At 37.2% G+C, this 25,002-nt stretch overlaps 1 protein-coding gene across 1 annotated transcript; it reads left to right on the top strand.

Moving 5' to 3' along the window:
* The first annotated feature begins 125 nt into the window (after window positions 1-125).
* On the top strand, window positions 126-24,487 carry LOC128231383 (protein NipSnap-like). The gene is made up of 10 exons (XM_052944141.1): window positions 126-226; window positions 1,711-1,877; window positions 3,550-3,595; window positions 3,888-3,979; window positions 4,622-4,692; window positions 14,445-14,585; window positions 16,160-16,191; window positions 19,633-19,724; window positions 20,652-20,735; window positions 22,624-24,487. The coding sequence occupies exons 1-10, from the start codon at window positions 141-143 to the stop codon at window positions 22,686-22,688; spliced, it is 876 nt and encodes a 291-aa protein (XP_052800101.1). The 5' UTR covers window positions 126-140; the 3' UTR covers window positions 22,689-24,487.
* The last annotated feature ends 515 nt before the right edge of the window (window positions 24,488-25,002 follow it).

Genomic DNA, 25,002 nt, shown 5'->3' with positions numbered 1-25,002 from the left:
TAATAAATGAATATTTGGTAAATAATAGCAAAAAATCACAATTATATTTTTATTAATTGTCGAATATGTACTCAATTGATAATGATGACCTTTATTTTTAAAATAAATGTAATGTTTAGCTTAGAGATTTAAAAATAAAAATGGCTGCCATTTCGCCGACTTCGCAGGGAGTACGCAGTTTATTGCGTTTTAACACGCGTCTGCTTGATTCATTTGGAAATGCTAGGTACGTTTATGTCTTACAATATAAACCTAACTGATAGCACTTTCAATATTTGTGCGTCATGCTGTAATATAAAGAAAAAACGGTTTTGTCCTTAGCCGTCCTTTGAGTTACTCAATGGTAAGCCGGTGGGTGGGGAAAAACAAGGTTGCATTCCACCATCAATTTGTGTAAATATTCATATTCAAGCTTTTAAAAACCGTTTATAGATATTGTCATTCCTCGAAACTATCATAACGAACGTTCCAGCTGCTAACAGCTGATAACCTATTATTATTTTAAACTTTTGTTTATTATAATTTTCAGTGGTTGTAGATTGCACTGGTAAATTGGTGGTGAATGGCTTGCTTAATTTTGGATTTCATATTAAAGAGAGCTTGTTGAATGTTGTTATGCCAAGCACTAGTGTTATAGGGCTCTAGGGCTTGTTCATCTAATTTTTTTGTTCCAATAAGAGTTAGGCGGGTAATACATGTGCTCACTGTCTACTTCCGTCGTCCGCATCAGCATTTTAAAAGAATACAAAAACTCATAATGTTATGAAAAAATAACAAATGCTTAACTTCATTTACCACAGAAAAGAATGTTTTATATGCAATAAAATTTATAGGCTCTACTAAAAAACGTAAAATGGTTCATTTTAATGTAGAAAAACATTCAAAGTGAACAAAGGTAAACTTAAAAGATCTGTCTCTGTTTTGCTTAATAAAAATGAATAAATGCATTTGAGTTCATTAATTGTTCATAAAAAAGAGTCTTTGGCAATTTTTCTGTTGTATTTTTGTTCAAGTCAAACCCTGTAATATTGTGTATGCGTCAGCTCAAACCAACCATATTAAGCTGGTTTGATTTTAATATGTAGAGAGTGTGCGCATGGAATTCAGATTTCTTTGTTTAAATAAAAAAAAACTTTAAAAGGCAAAGAAGTCTTAGAATTATAAGGTAAAAAGGTGATTAATGTTTTAGACACCGCAAAACATTCGGGTTTTGTCAGACATGAGGTCTATCAAGTCATGATTTTCTGTCAGATCAGACACATCTTTTTCATGACCTACTATCATATTTTGCCATATTTCTGGAAGGTTTCCCAGATTATTTTGCAGGAATTTTCAAAGATTGTCATTAATCAGTGGCTTTCTTTCAGTGTACTATTTTTGAAAGCATTTTATTTAAATTGGTATTTCTTTATCACTGAAAAACGCTGTATTGAGTATTTTTGTGTTTTCAGCTATTAAATACACAGTTATCAGTAATTAATATTTTCCATAAATGCATTATTTAGTAAGAAGTTGAGGGTTTATCGCTCAAATTTATGTTTGTTATTCATGTGTATGTATTGATTTTGAATAAGAGTGTCACTTTAAGTTGTAGCCCTTAATTCTAAAAGATGTTAATTACTCGAAAAAATGAAAAACAGTGATGAATAAAACTCTGTAGTATTAATATCTCTAAACTGAAATAATTAGCTTTAATATCTAATTTTACAGCAGGACACTGGTTACCGGTTCTCGGCTGCTGAGGGCAGATGAGTCTGATGATATTCCGGTCAAGAAGGGATGGTTTGAGAAGCTGCTTCAAGTGCGCACCATTGCTCCTAGCAAAGAGTCGCATGCCACAAAGTTGGCAAGCAAAGAGACACTCTATGAAATCATGTGTACGAAGTTTTGTGAGGCATTAGTTGTGTGTTGTTTAAGGGAATTAAATTATTTCAGGTTTCTCTAATGTTAAATTTATTTTCACAAGTATGATTATGTCCTACATGACGACTGTACGTTTATGGCAAATGCGAGCTTCAGTAAATAAGTATGAAATCTTATGTAATGTCATTATTGTCACTGCTTGGTTCTTTTAAAAAGCTGCTTAGCATAAATTAAGTGCACTAATTATGAATTTCAGTGTGTGTTTTCACCAGTTTTGTTTTGGAATGGGTCTTTGGCCATTCAGATGGGAACAAATGTGTCATTTATTTTAGAATTGGGAATTTTTGCCCCTGAAATGAACAAGAATTGATTTAAAAAAGAACAACAGTAAAGATTAAAGAATTTGGTTCAAGTTTGTTTTTTGTTAACCATACACCAATTACTTTTTTCAAAACAACATCAGTAATTAAACAAACATCAGTAATTTTATTTCAACATACCGGTATAGGAAAAAAGTATATGTTTAAGCATAGAAATGGGGACGAATTTCAGCTCCTCATTGGTAAGAAAAAAGACACAGAAATTATCATTATGTCTTGTAGACATCTGAGTAAGTGTTGCCATTAGATGAAGATTATCTGTATGTTGTTTTTTCAATGGCCAGTTGTTATTATTCCCTGTCAAACTGAAGGTCTCAGGTGGGGGATATTGGGTTTGAAACTATTTGGTTATCTTTTCTATTGAAAAAACACATAAAAGGACACATTATCGGGGATAAGAATATTTTCCTTGATGAACTCATGGATTTTTTTGAAACTGTGCCATTTGGTGTCAAAAACTAGGTCACTTGGTGAAATCTTTGACTTTTTTTGTATGAAACCATATCATCCGAACCATATCCTTGTAGAGATTGGTTAGATTATGTTTAAACAGGGTCAGAATGTGTTTCTTGAACAAGTCTCCACCACTTCTAAAATTGGGTTTCATGGGGTCGAAAAGTAAAAAAAATCTTTGAGACATTTTAGAGGCATTGTCAGTGTTCTCAATAAGAACCGGCTGCCGGCCAAAATGGACATTTCAAATGGCAATAGGGCCGGTTCAAATTTGGAAAACTAAATGAATTTTCAGTAGAATAAGTAGAAGCTGGTCGGTTACTTTACTATTTGAGACGGTTCAACCGAAACTTATTGAGAACCCTGCATTGTATTTGGTCCATTATTCATTTAACTTGAACAGAATGTTTCCCCTTGATTTATACTTTTACAATGAAATCTTGGCTTAGTTTGTAAATAGGTCACTAGGTCTAATCTTAGAAATACCTTGGTAATACTCTAGAGGTTGTATTAATGCAAACTCTCTGGTCCAATCTTCATGAAACTTAAATCAGAATGTTTGCCTTGATGAAATCCTTTATCAGTTTGAAACTGGGTACCATGGGGTAAGCATTTTATAACTTCCGCGTTTGGTCAAATTTAACTGCTATGTACTATATACTATATTCTTTTATTTCATCCAGTTGGAAACCAACTCATTTTTTATATCCAATTTTCATAATAGTCCATCACTCTGCAGCCTTAAGGCATGTTCTAGTTAGAATATTTCACCAATATGTGATTTACATGCCATCTTCTTTTCCTATTTTGGCTTGGGATAACAATTCAACGAATTTGATTGTTTTTATTTCAGTCCACTCAGTGAAACCCGAATACATGGAACAGTACCTTAAAGAGTTGTAAGTTTTGCGCTCTCTGTGTCTTTATAACCAGAAAATGGTTTCAGAGTTTCTAGCCCAGTCATATGAATAGGTCTTGATTGATGAGCTCAAAACTGCTATAAAATATGAAAATGGTTTCAAGTTAAAAATATGATAAAATGTCTTTTATTGTGAAATGCCTTTTAAGTTGATGGTTGTTTTATCATTTTAATAACTAGTTTATCATTAAACCTGCAAGATCTTTTAAAAATTGTTTGTGCTTGTTGTCATATTTTTTAGTTGGATACATCACTGTTGTTGTTTTTTTCAGTCACTTATATCAAGAATTGATGCACAGTAAAACAAATGGTGTGACATTAAAGGGGAGCTTCACAGTTGAGATAGGTGACCAGGATCAAGCAAGTAAGTACACATAGGACCGATTGTTCAGAACTTTGTTAAACATAACAATATTTGTACAAATGTCATCAGAGACAAAACGCACAATTAAAGATGCACTTTTACTCCCAAATCAGCAGTATTCAATTATTTTGATTTGCTGAAAGAGATGAATAAATATCGAAAACAATGGTTCTCATGAAGGATACCAGCACAAGCCTGCAAGCCCTGCACTGGTAATATGTCTTCCGGGCTTGCTCAAATTCTGAATTTTATATAGCAGGGCTTGTTCAAAAATTTGATGCCAAGCAATAGTATAGGAATTTGGGCTTGTCATCCAAAAGTCTAATTTTGATGGCTGGGGTAGTGGGATACCATGTTTAATAAGAAAGAAAGGTGCAGAAAACATGGTATTTCTTCCTTATGATACGATTGTTTATCTCTGTAAAGCTTTTAGGACCCACCTGTCATTTAATTTTTGTGCATTTCAGCTAATAAATACACGGTTACAATCTTGCTATAAGTAATTGATATTTTCCATAAATGCATGATTTAGTAAGCAGTTAAGGGTTTATCTCTCAAAATTTATGTTTGTTATTTTGATTATAAATACGAGTGTGTTTGTTTTGTGGAGCTCTTTGTTATACATGTTATGTACCTTTTCAGTTCACATCTGGGAATACAGTGGTGGCTATCCAGTATTGAATGAGGCTACAACCATCTACAGAACAGATAGGGTACTGGGCTAGTATTTACAAACGTCTTGAGACTGAGTTTGGGCCTGTATTCACAACTTCTTGAGACTGAGTTTGGGCCCGTATTCACAATGTCTTGAGACTGAGTTTGGGCCCGTATTCACAATGTCTTGAGACTGAGTTTGGCTCATATTCACAATGTCTTGAGACTGAGTTTAGGCCTGTATTCACAATGTCTTGAGACTGAGTTTAGGCCTGTATTCACAACGTCTTGAGACTGAGTTTGGGCCCGTATTCACAAACGTCTTGAGACTGAGTTTGGGCCCGTATTCACAACGTCTTGAGACTGAGTTTGGGCCCGTATTCACAATGTCTTGAGACTGAGTTTGGGCCCGTATTCACAACGTCTTGAGACTGAGTTTGGGCCCGTATTCACAACGTCTTGAGACTGAGTTTGGGCCCGTATTCACAACGTCTTGAGACTGAGTTTGGCCCGTATTCACAATGTCTTGAGACTGAGTTTGGCTCATATTCACAAACGTCTTGAGACTGAGTTTGGGCCCGTATTCACAACGTCTTGAGACTGAGGATGGGCCCATATTCACAACGTCTTGAGACTGAGTTTGGCCCGTAATCACAATGTCTTGAGACTGAGTTTGGCCCATATTCACAATGTCTTGAGACTGAGTTTGGGCCCGTATTCACAGATGTCTTGGGATTGAGTTCGGGCCTGCATTCACAATGTCTTGAGACTGAGTTTTGGCCCGTATTCACAATGTCTTGAGACTGAGTTTGGCCCGTATTCACAATGTCTTGAGACTGAGTTTGGCCCATATTCACAATGTCTTGAGACTGAGTTTGGGCCTGTATTCACAGATGTCTTGAGACTGAGTTTGGGCCTGTATTCACAAACGTCTTGAGACTGAGTTTGGGCCTGTATTCACAAATGTCTTGACACTGAGTTTGGGCCTGTATTCACAAATGTCTTGAGACTGAGTTTGGGCCTGTATTCACAAATGTCTTGAGACTGAGTTTGGGCCTGTATTCACAATGTCTTGAGACTGAGTTTGGGCCTGTATTCACAGATGTCTTGAGACTGAGTTTGGGCCTGTATTCACAAACGTCTTGAGACTGAGTTTGGGCCCGTATTCACAATGTCTTGAGACTGAGTTTGGGCCCGTTTTCACAATGTCTTGACACTGAGTTTGGGCCCGTATTCACAATGTCTTGAGACTGAGTTTGGGCCGTATTCACAGATGTCTTGGGATTGAGTTTGGGCCTGTATTCACAAAAGTCTTGAGTCTGAGTTTGGGCCCATATTTAAAAATGTCTTGAGACTGAGTTAGGGCCTGTATTCACAGATGTCTTGAGACTGAGTTTGGGCCCGTTTTCACAATGTCTTGACACTGAGTTTGGGCCCGTATTCACAATGTCTTGAGACTGAGTTTGGGCCTGTATTCACAAATGTCTTGAGACTGAGTTTGAGCTCGTATTCACAATGTCTTGAGACTGAGTTTGGGCCCGTATTCACAGATGTCTTGAGACTGAGTTTGGGCCCGTATTCACAATGTCTTGAGACTGAGTTTGGGCCCGTTTTCACAATGTCTTGAGACTGAGTTTGGGCCTGTATTCACAGATGTCTTGGGATTGAGTTTGGGCCTGTATTCACAATGTCTTGAGACTGAGTTTAGGCCCGTATTCACAATGTCTTGAGACTGAGTTTAGGCCCGTTTTCACAATGTCTTGACACTGAGTTTGGGCCCATTTTCACAATGTCTTGAGACTGAGTTTAGGCCTGTATTCACAGATGTCTTGAGACTGAGTTTGGGCCCGTTTTCACAATGTCTTGAGACTGAGTTTGGGCCCGTTTTCACAATGTCTTGAGACTGAGTTTGGGCCTGTATTCACAGATGTCTTGGGATTGAGTTTGGGCCTGTATTCACAAACGTCTTGAGACTGAGTTTAGGCCCGTATTCACAATGTCTTGAGACTGAGTTTGGGCCCGTTTTCACAATGTCTTGACACTGAGTTTGGGCCCGTATTCACAATGTCTTGAGACTGAGTTTGGGCCTGTATTCACAAATGTCTTGAGACTGAGTTTGAGCTCGTATTCACAATGTCTTGAGACTGAGTTTGGGCCCGTATTCACAATGTCTTGAGACTGAGTTTGGGCCAATATTTAAAAATGTCTTGAGACTGAGTTAGGGCCTGTATTCACAGATGTCTTGAGACTGAGTTTGGGCCTGTATTCACAATGTCTTGAGACTGAGTTTGGGCCCGTATTCACAGATGTCTTGAGACTGAGTTTGGGCCCGTATTCACAATGTCTTGAGACTGAGTTTGGGCCTGTATTCACATTGTCTTGAGACTGAGTTTATGCTAGTATTCACAATGTCTTGAGTCTGAGTTTGGGCCCATATTTAAAAATGTCTTGAGACTGAGTTTGGGCCCGTATTCACAGATGTCTTGAGACTGAGTTTGGGCCTGTATTCACAGATGTCTTGAGACTGAGTTTGGGCCTGTATTCACAATGTCTTGAGACTGAATTTAGGCCTGTATTCACAATGTCTTGAGACTGAGTTTATGCTCACATTCACAATGTCTTGAGACTGAATTTAGGCCTGTATTCACAATGTCTTGAGACTTAATTTAGGCCTGTATTCACAATGTCTTGAGTCTGAATTTAGGCCTGTATTCACAATGTCTTGAGACTGAGTTTATGCTCGCATTCACAATGTCTTGAGACTGAGTTTAGGCCCGTATTCACAATGTCTTGAGACTGAATTTAGGCCTGTATTCACAATGTCTTGAGACTGAGTTTATGCTCGCATTCACAATGTCTTGAGACTGAGTTTAGGCCCGTATTCACAATGTCTTGAGACTGAGTTTAGGCCTGTATTCACAATGTCTTGAGACTGAGTTTATGCTCGCATTCACAATGTCTTGAGACTGAGTTTGGGCCCGTATTCACAATGTCTTGAGACTGAATTTAGGCCTGTATTCACAGATGTCTTGAGACTGAGTTTGGGCCCGTATTCACAATGTCTTGAGACTGAATTTAGGCTCGCATTCACAATGTCTTGAGACTGAGTTTGGGCCTGTATTCACAAAAGTCATGAGTCTGAGTTTGAGACTCAGACTCGTAAATGTAAAATCATCATTAAACGTAAAATCTTAATTTTGTTGTAATTATGCTAATATAGAAGCAGAGATGCTGAAAATTGCTGTACATGTAACAAATAATTCTTTCAACAATCAAACAAACATCGTTTGTAATAAAATGTTATTTTAAAGATATTTTGAAACACTTTTGAATTCAGTTTTCTGAGCCTGAGTCTCAAACTCAGACTTAAGATGTTAGTGTATACGACCCCATGGAATCTTGAACAGTGATTAAATTATAATTTTACTGTTTACATGTATTTCAGCAGGTCAGGAATGTTTTAGAAGTTAAAGATTATTTGAGTCTTTATCAGTGAGTTGTTTTTGGCCAATGCAGAAAAAAAGACTTACTGGTAACAGGGTATTTAAAGCTGCAATCTCACAGATTGACCATTTTGGCATTTTTTTTATTTTTTTGTCTTGAGATGAGCCAATTGTTTCATGAATGTCTGGAAACCAGTGATATAAGAGTGCTGACATAATGTTCGATCATAAATATGAAAAACTGCTATCTGATTTTTGTCAGCAGTCTTCAATTTATGGTAATTACTCACCAAACTTAATTTAAGTTACCAACTATACTTACTTTGTAAGTTTTAAGTCCACAAATGTATTGAGTATCTTGTATATTATATTAAAAATGCCTGTTTTTTACGAATTTAGCATATTGGGATAAATTTTCTGATGTTGAGAGGATAATACATTATTAATTGCATTGTTACTTTATTCTAACATTAAATCTACAATATTATGTATAAGGCCTAAACAAATTTCATTTGGTTCGGGTAACTCCACCCTACCTTCGAAATACAAATGTAGGTAATTTAAAAAAAAATATATATTTATTATTTTTAAGCTCTACTGGCCAAAGGCCAGAAGAGCTTATGCGATGGTAATGTGTACGTAGTATGTGCGGTCGTGCGTTCGTGCGTCTGTAAACAATTGCTTGTGAACACGATACAGTCTTTAGTTTTGATGGTATCTCGATGAAACTTGTACAGTATCTAGATATTCATTAGAGCTCGGTTTCTTTCGAAAACCAGCCAGATCCGCCCATAAATGCCTAGATTATGGGCCATGAAAGTTTTAAAGAAATGCTTTCTATTTTTAGCCAGGTCTGCATGAGCGAATTCTATTTTTAGCCAAGTCATACATGTGATAATTTCTTGGGTCGATTCCGGGACACTCGTCGTTATGTCAACGCACACTAGGGGGGTCCGGGGGCATGCCCCCCCTGAATTTTTTTTAAATGGGGAACGTCTGTGGTGCATTCTAGAGCATATCTGGGGCTATTTTAGTCGTTTTTAACGTCGGGAAAATGTACCTATTTTGACTGCCAAGACGTATTTTTTACTTGACATGGTTGTTTTTTTTCTGCATTTTCTTGAAAAAATAAAACCACCAGATATTTTCCCAGGCTTTAAATGAAGTGCTAACCAGGAGGTAATGCAGTCTACTTTCGGTTTCATCAAAACAGGAAATAAACAACTATACGGGCACCTGTTTTCCCGCGCTTTTGAGAACATGCGTTACAAAATATTTATTTTTTCATCACATTTAAAACGTTTGCAATTTATGACACACAATATTTTCCAGACGATAAAATAGATTTTCCAGTCGATGAGCTTTTTTCCGTTTGGAGATGCATATAATTTTGATAGAGACTTGTCAACAATCGGCTGTATAAAGCGATCACGTGACTTACCATGGTCACGTGATTAAAGCATTCTATATAACCACCTGTAAACCCCATATCGTCAGTTTTATTTCGGCATAAAAATACACACGATAGTTCGGAAAAAAATGTCAAAACACTAAAATTCCTTATGGACGCGTAAGTTGTTTAAAGTTGTTTAAAGTATAACGATGTATCGACTTTGAAATTTGAAAGGAATATGGGATGTTTTCCGTGTTTTAATTTTGTTTTTTTACTCATTTTGTCACTTTCTTTGAACTTACCTTCATGCTCGTTTGTCGGTAAAATGTGTGAAAAATATCAATTCATCAATTTAAAGCTATCATTCATAAGACCAAACAAATCCATATGAAAACAATGAATTTGTATACAAGAACCCTCCCCCACTCGTTAAGCACAACAATAGGCCGATAGATCAATTATCGGGTGATTGACGATGACCTCGACGACACACGTACCAATTAACGGATTAGTGTCAACATGTCCTGTGTTTTACGACCAGTGTCCCGGACAGGCAAAATAGCTGACTTACATTGGTAAAATAGGATAATCGATTCCGATTCCGAGATTTTTTTTTTCGTTTTTTTTTTTATGACTTTCCGGGACAAACATGCACCCTCCGTGACTCCGTGACAGAGATACGATTTCCGGGACAATCCCGGACGTCCGGGACGTTATCACATGTATGGCCAAGTTTACATGTACATGTAAATTCAAGTCTAGAGTTAAGGGAGACAATTTGCAAGTCTAGGATTTTGAGAGACAATTTGCTTTTTGCTTCTGCAGTTGATTTTGTGAATTACTCTGCCTTGTTCTTGTTGAAAGCCCAAAGGCCATTTTTTAGCTTTAAGTTCTGTAGTTTGCGCATTCATCTTAACAAAATTGGTTGTGAATGTTTAAGTTATGCACCTGGTGTCATTACTGGCCACACCCAGGGTTCACAGGTTTGGTAAACATAAATCTGGAAAGGTTTGAAAATCTTTTTGTGTGTTCGTGCATCCATCTCAGCACAATTGATTGTGAATGTTTGTTCAAATTGATCAATGTTGTCCTAGGTTGCCCTTGACTTTGACCTTTTGACCAACTTTTTTTAATTTTTAAAACTACAGAAATTTTTACTATGAGTACAGTTTTGAAAGCATTTTTTTTTTTTGTCAGATGACTTTTACTTGGCACATATTAAAATAGTTCATGCAACTAATCTGCTTACAATACTTTCTGGGCTCAGATGTTGAACGTGCTACGTTTTCAGGTAACTCAAACACAAAACATAAAGTATATGTCTGTTGCCTTTTACCCATACATACATGCTCTGGATTGATATGACCACAAAAGCCATGCCAGTAGAGCATAGGCCCTTTTGGGCCTCTTGTTAAGTTTGTGTTTTAGTATGTAGTTTAAAACCTTTAAAGCTTTATACAGAAGATTACTTTTACACCATTCTACAATAATGGTCTTACATAAAGCCTAATAATTAAAAAAAAATAAAATAATAAACAGCCTGCCGACCATGCCTGTTTTTGAAAAGGATAATCTAACTAAACAATTTTTGTTTGGCCGCATGAAGTGTTTATTTAGGATAATTAAAGGGACTGTACAACAGATTGGCACTAAAAAAACCTTTTAATGCCCCCGAAGGTGGGCATATTAAAATCGCACCGTCCGTCCGTCCGTCTGTCCGTCCGTCCGTCCGTCGGTCCGGCTCTGTAACTTTCCCTTGTATGGACGGATTTTAAAATAACTTGCCACATGTGTTCCATATACCAAGACGACGTGTGGCGTGCAAGACTCGTGTCCCTACCTCAAAGGTCAAGGTCACACTTAGTGTTTATTCACAATGGAGGGCTGCATAAAAGGACATAGAGTATAGGTTGTCGTGTCCGGGCTGTAACTTTCTCTTGTATGGATAGATTTTAAAATAACTTGCCACATGTGTACCACTAACCAAGACGACGTGTCGCGTGCAAGACCCGTGTCCCTACCTCAAAGGTCAAGGTCACACTTAGTGTTTATTCACAATGGAGTGCTGCATATAAGGACATAGAGTACAGGTTGTCGTGTCCGGGCTGTAACTTTCCCTTGTATGGACAGATTTTAAAATAACTTGCCACATGTGTTCCACATACCAAGACGACGTGTCACGTGCAAGACCCGTGTCCCTACCTCAAAGGTCAAGGTCACACTTAGTGTTTATTCACAATGGAGTGCTGCATATAAGGACATAGAGTATAGGTTGTCGTGTCCGGGCTGTAACTTTCCCTTGTATGGACAGATTTTAAAATAACTTGCCAAATGTGTTCCACATACCAAGACGATGTGTCGCTTGCAAAACCCGTGTCCCTACCTCAAAGGTCAAGGTCACACTTAGAGTTTATTTACAATGGAGTGCTGCATATAAGGACATAAGAGTATAGGTTGTTGTGTCCGGGCTGTAACTTTCCCTTGTATAGACAGATTTTAAAATAACTTGCCACATGTGTTCCACATACCAAGACGACGTGTTGCGTGCAAGACCCGTGTCCCTACCTCAAAGGTCAAGGTCACACTTAGTGTTTATTCACAATGGAGTGCTGCATATGAGGATATAGAGTATAGGTTGTCGTGTCCGGGCTGTAACTTTCTCTTGTATGGACAGATTTTAAAATAACTTGCCACATGTGTTCCACATACCAAGACTATGTGTCGTGTGCAAGACCCGTGTCCCTGCCTCAAAGGTCAAGGTCACACATAGTGTTTATTCACAATGGAGTGCTGCATATAAGGACATAGAGTATAGGTTGTCGTGTCCGGGCTGTAACTTTCCCTTGTATGGACAGATTTAAAAAAAACTTGACACATGTGTTCCACATACCAAGACGACGTGTCGCGTGCAAGACCCGTGTCCCTACCTCAAAGGTCAAGGTCACACTTAGTGTTAATTCACAATGGAGTGCTGCATATAAGGACATAGAGTATAGGTTGTCGTGTCAGGGCTGTTACTTTCCCTTGTATGGACAGATTTTAAAATCACTTGCTACATGTGTTCCACATACGAAGACAACGTGTCGTGTGCAAGACCCATGTCCCTACCTCTAAGGTGAAAGATACACTAAGTGTTTATTCACAAGGGAATTCTGAATATAAGGACATAACAGTGTAGGTTGTGAAGTATGGGTGGTATCTTTTTATGTTCAGAGGCAATTTAAAATAACTTGCCATATGTATTTGACACGTAAAGGCAAGATAAACTTTTCATGTACTGACCTTGTTCGTAGGTTAATGTCACATTCGGGGGCATTCGTCACATACTGTGACAGCTCTTGTTTCTGTAATGAATCTCAGGACAATTATTTAATAGAATGTGTTACGCTTTGATATCATAATTGTAAAAAAAGTACCAAAATATAAAAAAAAAATTGTGCCTGAGACCGGGTTCGAACCCGTGTCACCAAAATTGCAGTCCAGTTTTGTATCCACTGTGCTACGAAGGCTTACTCAAAATGAGTGGTATATTTAAGCTATATACCTAACCTGGTAATATCACGTGATAGCATCGACTAGCCAATCACGCATTAGGAATGAATTTTACTAGGTAGACATACCCAGTAATCTTTTTTAATTTTAAATTTTAAATACGAAATAACTGCTAAACTTAAATAAATTGTAAACTATGTGGTACTTCAGTTAGTAAGCATCAATGCATTGTACACATTAATACCAAGATATGTCAGTTTTTGACAATTTTCATTTTTATGCCCCCGAAGGTGGGCATATTAAAATCGCACCGTCCGTCCGTCCGGCCGGCCGGCCGGCTCTGTAACTTTCCCTTGTATGGACAGATTTTAAAAATACTTGCCACATGTGTTCCACATACCAAGACGACGTGTGGCGTATAAGACTCGTGTCCCTACCTCAAAGGTCAAGGTCACACTTAGTGTTTATTCACAATGGAGTGCTGCATATAAGGACATAGAGTATAGGTTGTCGTGTCCGGGCTGTAACTTTCCCTTGTATGGACAGATTTTAAAATAACTTGCCACATGTGTTTCACATACCAAGACGACGTGTCGCCTGCAAGACCCGTGTCCCTACCTCTAAGGTCAGGGTCACACTTAGTGTTTATTCACAATGGAGTGCTGCATATAAGGACATAGAGTATAGGTTGTCGTGTCCGGGCTGTAACTTTCTCTTATATGGACAGATTTTAAAATAACTTGCCACATGTGTTCCACATACCAAGACGACGTGTCATGTGCAAGACCTGTGTCCCTGCCTCAAAGGTCAAGGTCACACTTAGTGTTTATTCACAATGGAGTGCTGCATATAAGGACATAGAGTATAGGTTGTCGTGTCCGGGCTGTAACTTTCCCTTGTATGGACAGATTTTAAAAAAACTTGACACATGTGTTCCACATACCAAGACGACGTGTCGCGTGCAAGACCCGTGTCCCTACCTCAAAGGTCAAGGTCACACTTAGTGTTTATTCACAATGGAGTGCTGCATATAAGGACATAGAGTATAGGTTGTCGTGTCAGGGCTGTTACTTTCCCTTGTATGGACAGATTTTAAAATCACTTGCTACATGTGTTCCACATACGAAGACAACGTGTCGTGTGCAAGACCCATGTCCCTACCTCTTAGGTGAAAGATACACTTAGTGTTTATTCACAAGGGAATTCTGAATATAAGGACATAACAGTGTAGTTTGTCAAGAATGGGTGGTATTTTTTTATGTTCAGAGGCAATTTAAAATAACTTGCCATATGTATTTGACACGTAAAGGCAAGATCAACTTTTCATGTACTGACCTTGTTCGTAGGTCAATGTCACATTCGGGGGCATTCGTCACATACTGTGACAGCTCTTGTTTCTTGCAATTTAATCATCTGGTGCACAGTTGCTTTAAACCTGAAAAAAACACCAATCAATCAATTTATACATACAAATACTTTCCAGGACTTCATAGAGTTTCGAAAGGCCCGTAACAAGATGTTGAGGGCACGCAGTAATCAGATCTTACTCAGGTTCTCATTTTGGCCTGAACTCATCGAGAAGGAAGGGCCAAATATATACGAGATGAGAAGCTATACTCTCAGGGTAAGTGTGTTGTCCTGTCCAATAACTTATTCATCTGCCCCTGAAATACACTTTATCCAGGAGATGTAGCACAGAAGTAGAAAAGCTATATTTGAAACACCATGCTTCAATTTTGGCTTGTTGAGGTGAAGCCAAGGTTCCTTGCATACTTTTTTGACTAAATACATATAATTATACAAGGAACATAATACATTGGCTTCACCCAAACAAGCCAGAATTGAAGCATGGCATTTGAAATATATTTTTTCTGCTTCCGGGGACTAAATCTCCCAGTTGAAGTGTATTCAGGGGCAGATGAATGACTTTTCGGAAAGGACAATTGTGGATTGCTCTCATTTTCAAAGAAATTTTGTATTTTTTATTAATTTGTAAATGGTAAGAAATTGTTATCATTATTGCTTTTTACTTTTTAAGGATTTTTGGTAAAAAAAAATGTTGTCGAAATAGCTTTTACTGTAACATGTTTTTTGCGCACTGACACACAAATTAGTGGACTATATCATAGCCTTGTGTCTGGGGACTGGAGGCCTATGATCACACTAAACCATATATTAAATATATATCTTAAAATAAACTTGACTTATTTGTTGAAATTTGGCATTGTAAGGAATGAAATACATGTACCGTATTTTCTCGACTATTAGACGGGGAAATTGGGTCCCGATTTTTAACCTAAAAGTAGGGGGCCCGTCTTATAAGAGAGTCAATAAAATATTAAAAAAAGATTCAAGTCAAAATCAATAATATTTTACATAGGGTATTCGTCTAACCGGTATATGGTCTGCTGATGCAAATGGGGCGATTAAGTAAACAACACGAAATCTCTTCACCGCGCGTGCTCTGACGTCACACAGTGTACCGTTTGATCTGCATTTTTTCTCATGGCGCGTGTCTCAGTTTAATTAGTTTGACAGATATATCAGAACAGTAAATTGGAAACTTAATATGATGTAGGTACCTAACTGCCAATTTGATTATGCAGACAAATGACAATCCAAATATAAATCCGTTATGATCGTCGCAAATCAAGGGACAACATTGTCTATTGCTAAACAAACACCTATTCATGCATTGCCTCGGCTTTTCGCAGTTTTGTTATTGAAGCCATTTATTTTCATGGTGTTAATTACAGTTTATTGATCACAACATAACGGTCAATCTTTTGATTTTAATTGGGTTAACCAAAATTATTTCAATTCCGATGCTTAACGTCCTGTCCTCAAACCTTTAAAAACGCGTGACCGTGTACTAATTATTAACCTACCTCCAAATAGAGAGCTCACAGTTGCCCGCCATTTTCTTCAAGCAAAACAACAAATTTACCGAGAAAGTCGATAATTGTCTGTTGACCTTGAACATTTTCACACATTTGGAGGAATAAAAAGATTTAGATTTGATTAAAAATTGACCCCGTCTTATAAACGAGTCGAAACAAAAAGTGACAGATTTCATAGGCAAAGTTAGGGGGTCGTCTTATAAGCTGATCGCCTTAAAGTCGAGAACATACGGTTCTCTTAAGAATTTTAACATTTGTTATTTATAAACATACAGTGGAACATTCTTGTACCTTTCAGCCAGGGACTATGATTGAATGGGCAAATAATTGGTAAGTGTAGAACAGGGTAGGATTTTCAAAATATACTACTGTTTGCAAATAAACTTAGCATCACAAGTTTTTGAAGCATTAAATGCTCGTGGCTTGAAGCTGCACTCTAACAGATTGACCATTTTGACAACTTTTCAATTTTTTGTTTTAAATGAGCCAAATTTTGCGAAACTGTCGGCGATATAAGACTGCTGATAAAAGATTAGATCGCAGTTTTTAATATTTACGCTCGAAAATTGATGTTTTATGGCTAAAAGCGCTCCTAACGCTTTAAGAATGGTTCGGGACTTTTCCAAACAATTGAGGTCTGTTCTATTGTGTGTTGTCCTATATGACTGATTTGAAAACACTGATGCCAAAATCAGCTGATTCTGTGACAACAAATGAAAAAGTTGTTAAATCGGTCAATATTATGAGAGTGCAGCTTTAATCCCCGCTCTAAATTACTATGTGAACTTCAAATCAAGGGCAACACCTATGGTCTATCAAATGACTTCAAACATCAAAGAAAGGCCGATTGCCATTGTTAGAGAAATTGTTTTTATACATGACATGGAACTTACTACTGAAGTGGTGCTCATTACCCCATAAAGCATCAGTAGATGATTGTTCAGTTTGTTTTGGTTGAAAATATACCAGTTACTGATATTGTAGTTTTAAATTGTGCTTGCAAGAACCTCATGGTTACACATGAAACTCTTTAAAAAATGAAACTGACTGCCCTAAGAAATGAAACTGACTGCCCTAAGAAATAAAACAGACTGCCCTAAGAAATAAAACAGACTGCCCGAAGAAATAAAACAGACAGCCCAAAGAAATAAAACTGACTGCCGTAAGAAATGAAACTGACTGCCTGAAGAAAAGAAACTGACTGCCCTATAAAATGAAACTGACTGCCCGAAGAAATGAATCTGACTGCCCAAAGTATGAAACTGACTGCCTAAAGCAATAAAACTGACTGCCCGAAGTAAAAATACAAACCTGAATGCCCGAAGAAATAAAACAGACAGCCCGAAGAAATGAAAATGACTGCCCTATGAAATGAAACTGACTGCCCTATGAAATGAAACTGACTGCCCGAAGAAATGAATCTGACTGCCAAAAGAAATGAAACTGACTGCCCTATGAAATGAAAATGACTGCCCTATGAAATGAAACTGACTGCCCGAAGAAATGAATCTGACTGCCCAAGGAAATGAAACTGACTGCCCAAAGAAATGAAACTGACTGCCCGAAGTAAAAAAAAACTGACGGCCCGAAGAAATAAAACTGACTGCCCGAACAAATGAAAATGACTGCCCTTAGAAATGAAACTGACTGCCCTATGAAATGAAACTGACTGCCCGAAGAAATGAATCTGACTGCCCAAGGAAATGAAACTGACTGCCCGAAGTAAAAAAAAACCTGACAGCCCGAAGAAATGAAACTGACTGCCCAAAGAAATGAAACTGACTGCCCGAAGTAAAAAAAACTGACAGCCCGAAGAAATAAAACTGACTGCCAGAAGAAATGAAAATGACTGCCCTAAGAAATGAAACTGACTGCCCTATGAAATGAAACTGACTGCCCGAAGAAATGAATCTGACTGCCCAAGGAAATGAAACTGACTGCCCAAAGAAATGAAACTGACTGCCCGAAGTAAAAAAAAAACTGACCGCTCGAAGAAATGAAACTGACTGCCCAAAGAAATGAAACTAACTGCCCGAAGAAATGAAACTGACTGCCCAAAGAAATGAAACTGACTACTGAAGAAATGAAACTGACTGCCGAAGAAATGAAACTGACTGCAGAAATAAAAAAAAACTGACAGTCCGAAGAAATAAAACAGACTGCCCTAAGAAATAAAACAGACTGCCGGAAGTAAAAAAAAACTGACAGCCCGAAGAAATAAAACTGACTGCCAGAAGAAATGAAAATGACTGCCCTAAGAAATGAAACTGACTGCCCTATGAAATGAAACTGACTGCCCGAAGAAATGAATCTGACTGCCCAAGGAAATGAAACTGACTGCCCAAAGAAATGAAACTGACTGCCCGAAGTAAAAAAAAAACTGACCGCTCGAAGAAATGAAACTGACTGCCCAAAGAAATGAAACTAACTGCCCGAAGAAATGAAACTGACTGCCCAAAGAAATGAAACTGACTACTGAAGAAATGAAACTGACTGCCGAAGAAATGAAACTGACTGCAGAAATAAAAAAAAACTGACAGTCCGAAGAAATAAAACAGACTGCCCTAGGAAATAAAACAGACTGCCGGAAGTAAAAAAAAACTGACAACCTGAAGAAATAAAACTGACTGCCCGAAGAAATGAAAATGACTGCCCTAAGAAATGAAACTGACTGCCCTATGAAATGAAACTGACTGCATGAAGAAATGAATCTGACTGCCCAAGGAAATGAAACTGACTGCCCAAAGAAATGAAACTGACTGCCCGAAGTAAAGAAAAACTGACAGCCCGAAGAAATAAAACTGACTGCCCGAAGAAATGAAAATGACTGCCCTTAGAAATGAAACTGACTGCCCTTAGAAATGAAACTGACTGCCCAAAGAAATGAAACTGACTGCCCGAAGAAATGAAACTGACTGCCCGAAGAAATGAAACTGACTGCCCGAAGAAATGAAACTGACTGCCCAAAGAAATGAAACTGACTACTGAAGAAATGAAACTGACTGCCAAAGAAATGAAACTGACTGCCCGAAGTAAAAAAAAACTGACCGCTCGAAGAAATGAAACTGACTGCCCAAAGAAATGAAACTAACTGCCCGAAGAAATGAAACTGACTGCCCTTAGAAATGAAAATGACTGCCCTTAGAAATGAAACTGACTGCCCTTAGAAATGAAACTGACTGCCCAAAGAAATGAAACTGACTGCCCGAAGAAATGAAACTGACTGCCCGAAGAAATGAAACTGACTGCCCGAAGAAATGAAACTGACTGCCCAAAGAAATGAAACTGACTACTGAAGAAATGAAACTGACTGCCAAAGAAATGAAACTGACTGCTGAAGAAATGAAACTGACTGCCGAAGAAATAGAAATGAAACTGACTACCCGAAGAAATGAAACTGACTACCCCAAAAAATGAAACTGACTGCCCCTGAGCGAAAAGGCTGTTTCCCTCTACGAAAACAATGTCCATTTTTCGCAAAAATTTATAAAAAAAATCCCAATTTGATAAATGCAGACTACATTATTAAATATAAAAGTGATGAATTTCTTAAAAAATAAGCAAAATCTTGACAAGACTGACTCTTTCAAAGCATAATGTATGCATAAAAGAAGTGAAAACATGTATATTTGCCATTATATTAGCTATTTTGGCCTGATTTTGTATTTTTCCCCCAGTCGACTTATTCTCAATTTGCAAGGCACAACTGGTGAAAATAGTTAAAAAATAAATAACTGGTGATATATCTATTTTCTTGTTTGTTTTTACCAGGTCTCGGGGCCTTCAGCATAGACAGGAGAGTAATCCCGTGACTGGCTTGTTCTCACAGGTTGGGGAGCTGTATCAGGTTCATCACTTCTGGAGTAAGTATGACGGGAGACGATTACAGGGCTCCAGATTAGGTTTTGGGCAAGTGTATTTAACCCCCAAGTAGGAGTATTCATTCAAATGCAAAAAGTGTTTATCAATTTAAAACATTTCAATGACGAGTTCTCCAAAAAATTATGTCATTTTAGTTTTCATTTCTAAGATAGGTGCCTACGCAGTGACCGCATCTTAAAATGGGAAAGGACATATAATTGTAAAGGGAAATAAATGCTGTCTTGAATTGGCTATGCTCGAGTGTTTTATCGATTAATGCCTTACTCCCTGATACACATGCCAATCGTTCAGAAGGACGTTTTGACTGAATCTTATGTGTTTTTGTTTTGATATGAATAGGTTCAAAATCCATTGCAAATCTCTTAAATTTTTTAATGCACATTTTTAACAATTACAAACCTTATCTGGAGTGAGTATGATAGGAGATAATGAGGAGTGGCAGAGCAGTTTAAATGTAAACACACATGTCAGCTGTAATTACAAAATAGCTTTCTTTGTAATTGACTCCGACTACCTATGCGTTGCTTTATAGCTGTTCTCTTTTACTAGGCCATGTTTACATAAGGTCTCTGGTCAGACTTGATATCATCTGACCAATAAAAAGAAAATATACAAAATCATCTGTTTTTCGATGAGCAAACAGTGAAGGTGTTGTCATAGCCTTTACATCATTAATGTCATCAGCAACATCGGTTTGCAAAATTGTTAACCATGATTTTTTTTTTTTCCAAAGATTCACGTGAAACTTAATGCACATGTAGCCAGAGACTATATACACATGTACAGAAAGAACCATAACTCGGATTTTAATAATTGTTGAGTTACAGTTACTCCATTCTTGACTGAAAAACAAGAACAACAGAGGTGCATTAAATATAGAATGAAATGGATGTGTTTGTTTCTTGCAGGTTACGAAGATTTACAGATGCGCAAGGAGACGCGAGAATCGGCGTGGCAGAAACCTGGCTGGGACGAGGTTGTACAATACACAGGTAACATGCTTACAAGCATTACTTCTTATTTGTGACCAAGTTATGTATTGCCATTATATAAGTTGCCTTTGGGTATGATTTTGGAAGAAAATAAAGTTAAGGTAGTCTCAGAGCCTTGGTGGTGCCTGCAGGGGTGGTGTCATTGTCATGCAAGAATTTCAATGGTGGTCATAACTTGAGCGCTGTTGAACATCAAACATAAATCAACATGCATATTTTACTATGAAAATACTTAATATACTTAAAATACTTCATAGAAACTCAGGGGTGAGTGTGGTCAAGTGGATATGGTGTCCACCTCTCGTCCAAGAGGCTGTGGGTTTGAACCCCAATAGGGGTACTTTCTAATGGCCTCTCAAAAAGGCAAAGAGGACACTAGTATTAATTATGCCCCCCTTCGAAGAAGAGGGGTATATTGCTTTACACATGTCGGTCAGTCGGTAGACCAAAGCTTGTCCGAGTTATAACTCAACAATTCCTGGACGTATGGTCATCAAACTTCACACGAAGATAGGGCCTGACCAGTAGATGACCCCAAGGGGCCATCAGGTCAAAGGTCAAGGTCACAGTGACCTTAAATGGTAAAATGATTTTAAAGCTTGTCCAAGTGATTTATCAACAATGCCTATGGTCATCAAACTTAACATGGAGGCTGGGCCTGACCAGTAGATGACCTCTATTGATTTTAGGGTCAAAGGTCACAGTGCCCTTGAACGATAAAAGGTTGTCCGATTGGTAATTTGACAATGCCTGCACCTATAACCCTCAATCTTGACTTGGAGGTTGGGTCTGACCAGTAGATGACCCCCTATTGACTCTAGGAGTCATTGGGTCAAAGGTCAATGTCACAGTGACCTTGAATGGGAAAATGTTGTTAGAGTGATAACTGGACAATGCCTGCACCCATTGCCCTCAAACTTGACTAGGTGGTTGGGCCTGACCTGTAGATAATCGGGTCAAGGTCACAGTGACCTTTAACGCAGAAGGTTGTCTGTGTGATAATTTGACACTGCCTGCACCCATGGCCCTTGAATTTGACTTGGAGGTCCATGCATATTTCATTCAATTGTCCAAGTAATCCTGACAACATGGCGCTCAGGGGGGGAATAATGTTTGACAAACATCCCTTGTTAAACAAGCATTGGTGTCTTCTTCCATTGTATTTCTGTGTAAAGAAAACTGCTTGTATTGTCATAGTCTTGGTTTCATGAGTTGTGTTGTTATTTGCAGATTCATGCAAAAATATAGATAATATCTAACCTTATTCAGCTTTCCGAAATATTTATGTCTACATATGAATCTTGGTACCAATGTTTTCACTCTCAGGGGCTAATCCACTATCTTATCACAAGGTGTACTACAAAAAAGCTTAAAATCAATAACTCTAGTTGAATACAAAGCAAATATCAGAAATCAATGTAAGATTTGACCTTGTAAATAAATGTTTCACTAATCTAACATTTCCAGTCATTTTGTTCCAAATTATATCTGCTTGGAATGTAACAATTTTAAAAATCAAATTTAAGATACAATCATTGATAAGGCCATTCCTGTAAATCGGTCTAGCAATGTCAAAATCGGTCCAGATCGACAAATTCCCCAGATTGTGACCGACAAAATGTCGGTTTTTAGAATATGATCAGTAAAATGAGAGTCTCGAAATTTGCTATTTACACAAAACAAAAGGGGGGGGGGGGTAACATCGAGTAAACTTTGGGAAAAATTGTAAACATAGAAAAGATCATGTTGGGGCAAAAGAATGTGGGCCTGGACAGGTAAAGATTTTATTTTCGAATAAGAGCCTAAGCATAGTGAGTCATGTTGGTTTGAGTATTGTGTCTATGGTAAGTCTTGTTTAGTGTTACAATTACAAATATTTCTATTTCAGTGCCGTTGATTCGTCACATGCAGTCTCGCATCCTTATACCTACACCTTTCTCCCCTCTGCAGTGAAGAGTATTTAGACTTTTCTCACCTCTACAGTGAAGAGCTCTGAAGAGTATTCCGAGAGTGTTTGAAATGTATTTTGAGAGTATTTATGTCTACACAAACTCAGTGGTGCTGAATTATGACATGTGTAGAATCTGTAGTAAAAAGTATTTTGTAGAAGCTGCTCTAAACCCCCCCGCAATATTCTGTATAAAATATTGATATAGGTCTGTATAACTTCACAGTCTAGGATAGGCCATAATTTTCAAAATGTCTAACCATGACTGTTGTGACACATAGTGGTGATGACTTTATTTAAGTCTGATCCATTATTATTGTATGTAAGGGCAGAAGACATAATTAACATGTACATGTACAACATATGCGTATTTTTCAAATTCCTGTGACAGTATTTAATGTACAATACATAGTCTTAAGTCATTCCTAGGGTAGTCAAATTAAACAAACTATACTGAACTCTTTTTTTTTGAAACATGCTGGCATAAATTGAGAAATCTCTTTTGTGAATTGTTTGTACAACAAACATGACAAAGTATTTTTGGTGCATAAAAGGCTGAATAACTTGCTATAGATGTTAATTATTCTACATGTATGTTGATCAGACAGATTCTATAATAAATTTTGATCTGAGAAATAAATGAGTGATATGTGATTATTATTTAACTTGAATTTGAAGATAGATATTGTTGTATGGATATTTGTATGCTTTTTAGAATATATCAAATCTCATCAATTTTAATCAATGGTGCCAGGGAATGATCATGATAGAAATTAACACTGTTCAACAGCAAAAGAATGGCTGAATATATGTTATCAAATTGCTTTTTGGATTGAATGTATATTTTATTTTACTTTTTGAAGTCACAATCTAAGGTTCATGAATGTATTAAAATCAATGATTAAATTGTCTACAAATACCAGTTAAAATAATAGGTAAGCCGAGAATTGCTTCCATTTTATAATAAGATATCCTAAACATTGGTAGATTTACCTTAAGCTGTAGCATGAAACTATTTATTTTATATTAATAATTTGTTAATAATTTATGCTGAATTTGGTGCAATCTCTGAAAGAAGTCCATTATTAATTACGTTTATTAGGAGAAGAATCTACAGTGAAATTGTGGGTGTCTTCCTCACTATTTCTTGAGTTATATAATTATGAAATGACTTTATTTAAAACTATTTGTTAGGCTGTAAGCATGTCCAGGGATTGAAAGTGAAAATGTTCTAAATAACATTTAATTTATAAGCAGATAGAACTTGTTTGCTTTCTGATAGTAGAACATGTTCATTTCTAATAGAACATATTCATTTTTGATAGAACATGTTCCCTTTCGGAAAGAACTTTGCTTTCTGATGGTAGAACGTTTTCGGATAGAAGAACATGTTTGCTGTCTAATAGAATATATTTTCTTTTTGGTAGAACATGTTCTCTTTCAGATAGAACTTGTTTGCTTTCTGATAGTAGGTGTTCACTTTCAGATAGAACATGTTTATGTTCAGATAGAGCATGTTCACTTTCAGATAGAATGTGTTTGCTTTCTGATAGTAAACATGTTCAGATAGAACATGTTCACTTTGAGATAGAACATGTTCACTTTCAGAGAAAACATGTTTGCTTTCGGATGGAACTTGATTGCTTCTGATAGTAAAATGTGTTCACTTCCTTTTAGATCATGTTCACTTTCAGATGGAACGTGTTCACTTTCTTCCCTTCATGTGCTCTTTACTTCCCTCAATTCTGAATTTGTTGTAGATTTCTTGTTTTGATGAATTGCACATTAATAAAATTGAAGTAATTCTTTTTTCCTTGTGTATATTCCTGTTGTTATTACCTTCAAACATAGTTAAACTATAATTGGTTCCTATGTACAACTTTTGTGTCTTGTACAAACACAGTTAATCCTCTGTGTGTCTTGTAGATGTCATCCTTTCTGTGTATTGTACACTTTGTGCAGTTTATCCGACGCGTTAATACTACAGTTTGAGTGATTTTTGTAGTTTATCTTCTGCATGAATTCTAGTATATCCCCTGTGTGAATTCTACAGTTTATTCTCTGTGTGAATTCTAAAGTTTATCCTCTGCGCGAATTTGATAGTTTGTCCTCTGCATTAATTCTATAGTATATCCACTGTGTAAATTCTAGTTTATTCTCTGCATGATTTCTAGTTTATCAGCTGCGTGAATTCTACCATTTATCTTCTGCGTGAATTCTAGTTTATCCTCTGCGTGTTTTAGATCCTAAACCAATGAAATATTATAAAAAAATATGCAGAGCGCTACCTAAATTTATGGTGAAGGTAAAAAAAAGCAA

This window comes from Mya arenaria, chromosome 4, assembly GCF_026914265.1.
Source record: "Mya arenaria isolate MELC-2E11 chromosome 4, ASM2691426v1".
Taxonomy (NCBI): domain Eukaryota; kingdom Metazoa; phylum Mollusca; class Bivalvia; order Myida; family Myidae; genus Mya; species Mya arenaria.
The sequence above is the reverse complement of the archived record's forward strand: the minus strand, read 5'-3'. Positions and strand labels throughout refer to the sequence as shown.

Coding starts and splice junctions, on each gene's coding strand:
- LOC128231383 (XM_052944141.1), top strand. CDS start 141: ATGGCTGCCATTTCGCCGACTTCGCAGGGAGTACGCAGTTTATTGCGT. Junction 4,693..14,444: donor CCATCTACAGAACAGATAGG/GTACTGGGCTAG, acceptor AATACTTTCCAG/GACTTCATAGAGTTTCGAAA. Junction 19,725..20,651: donor TCAGGTTCATCACTTCTGGA/GTAAGTATGACG, acceptor TGTTTCTTGCAG/GTTACGAAGATTTACAGATG.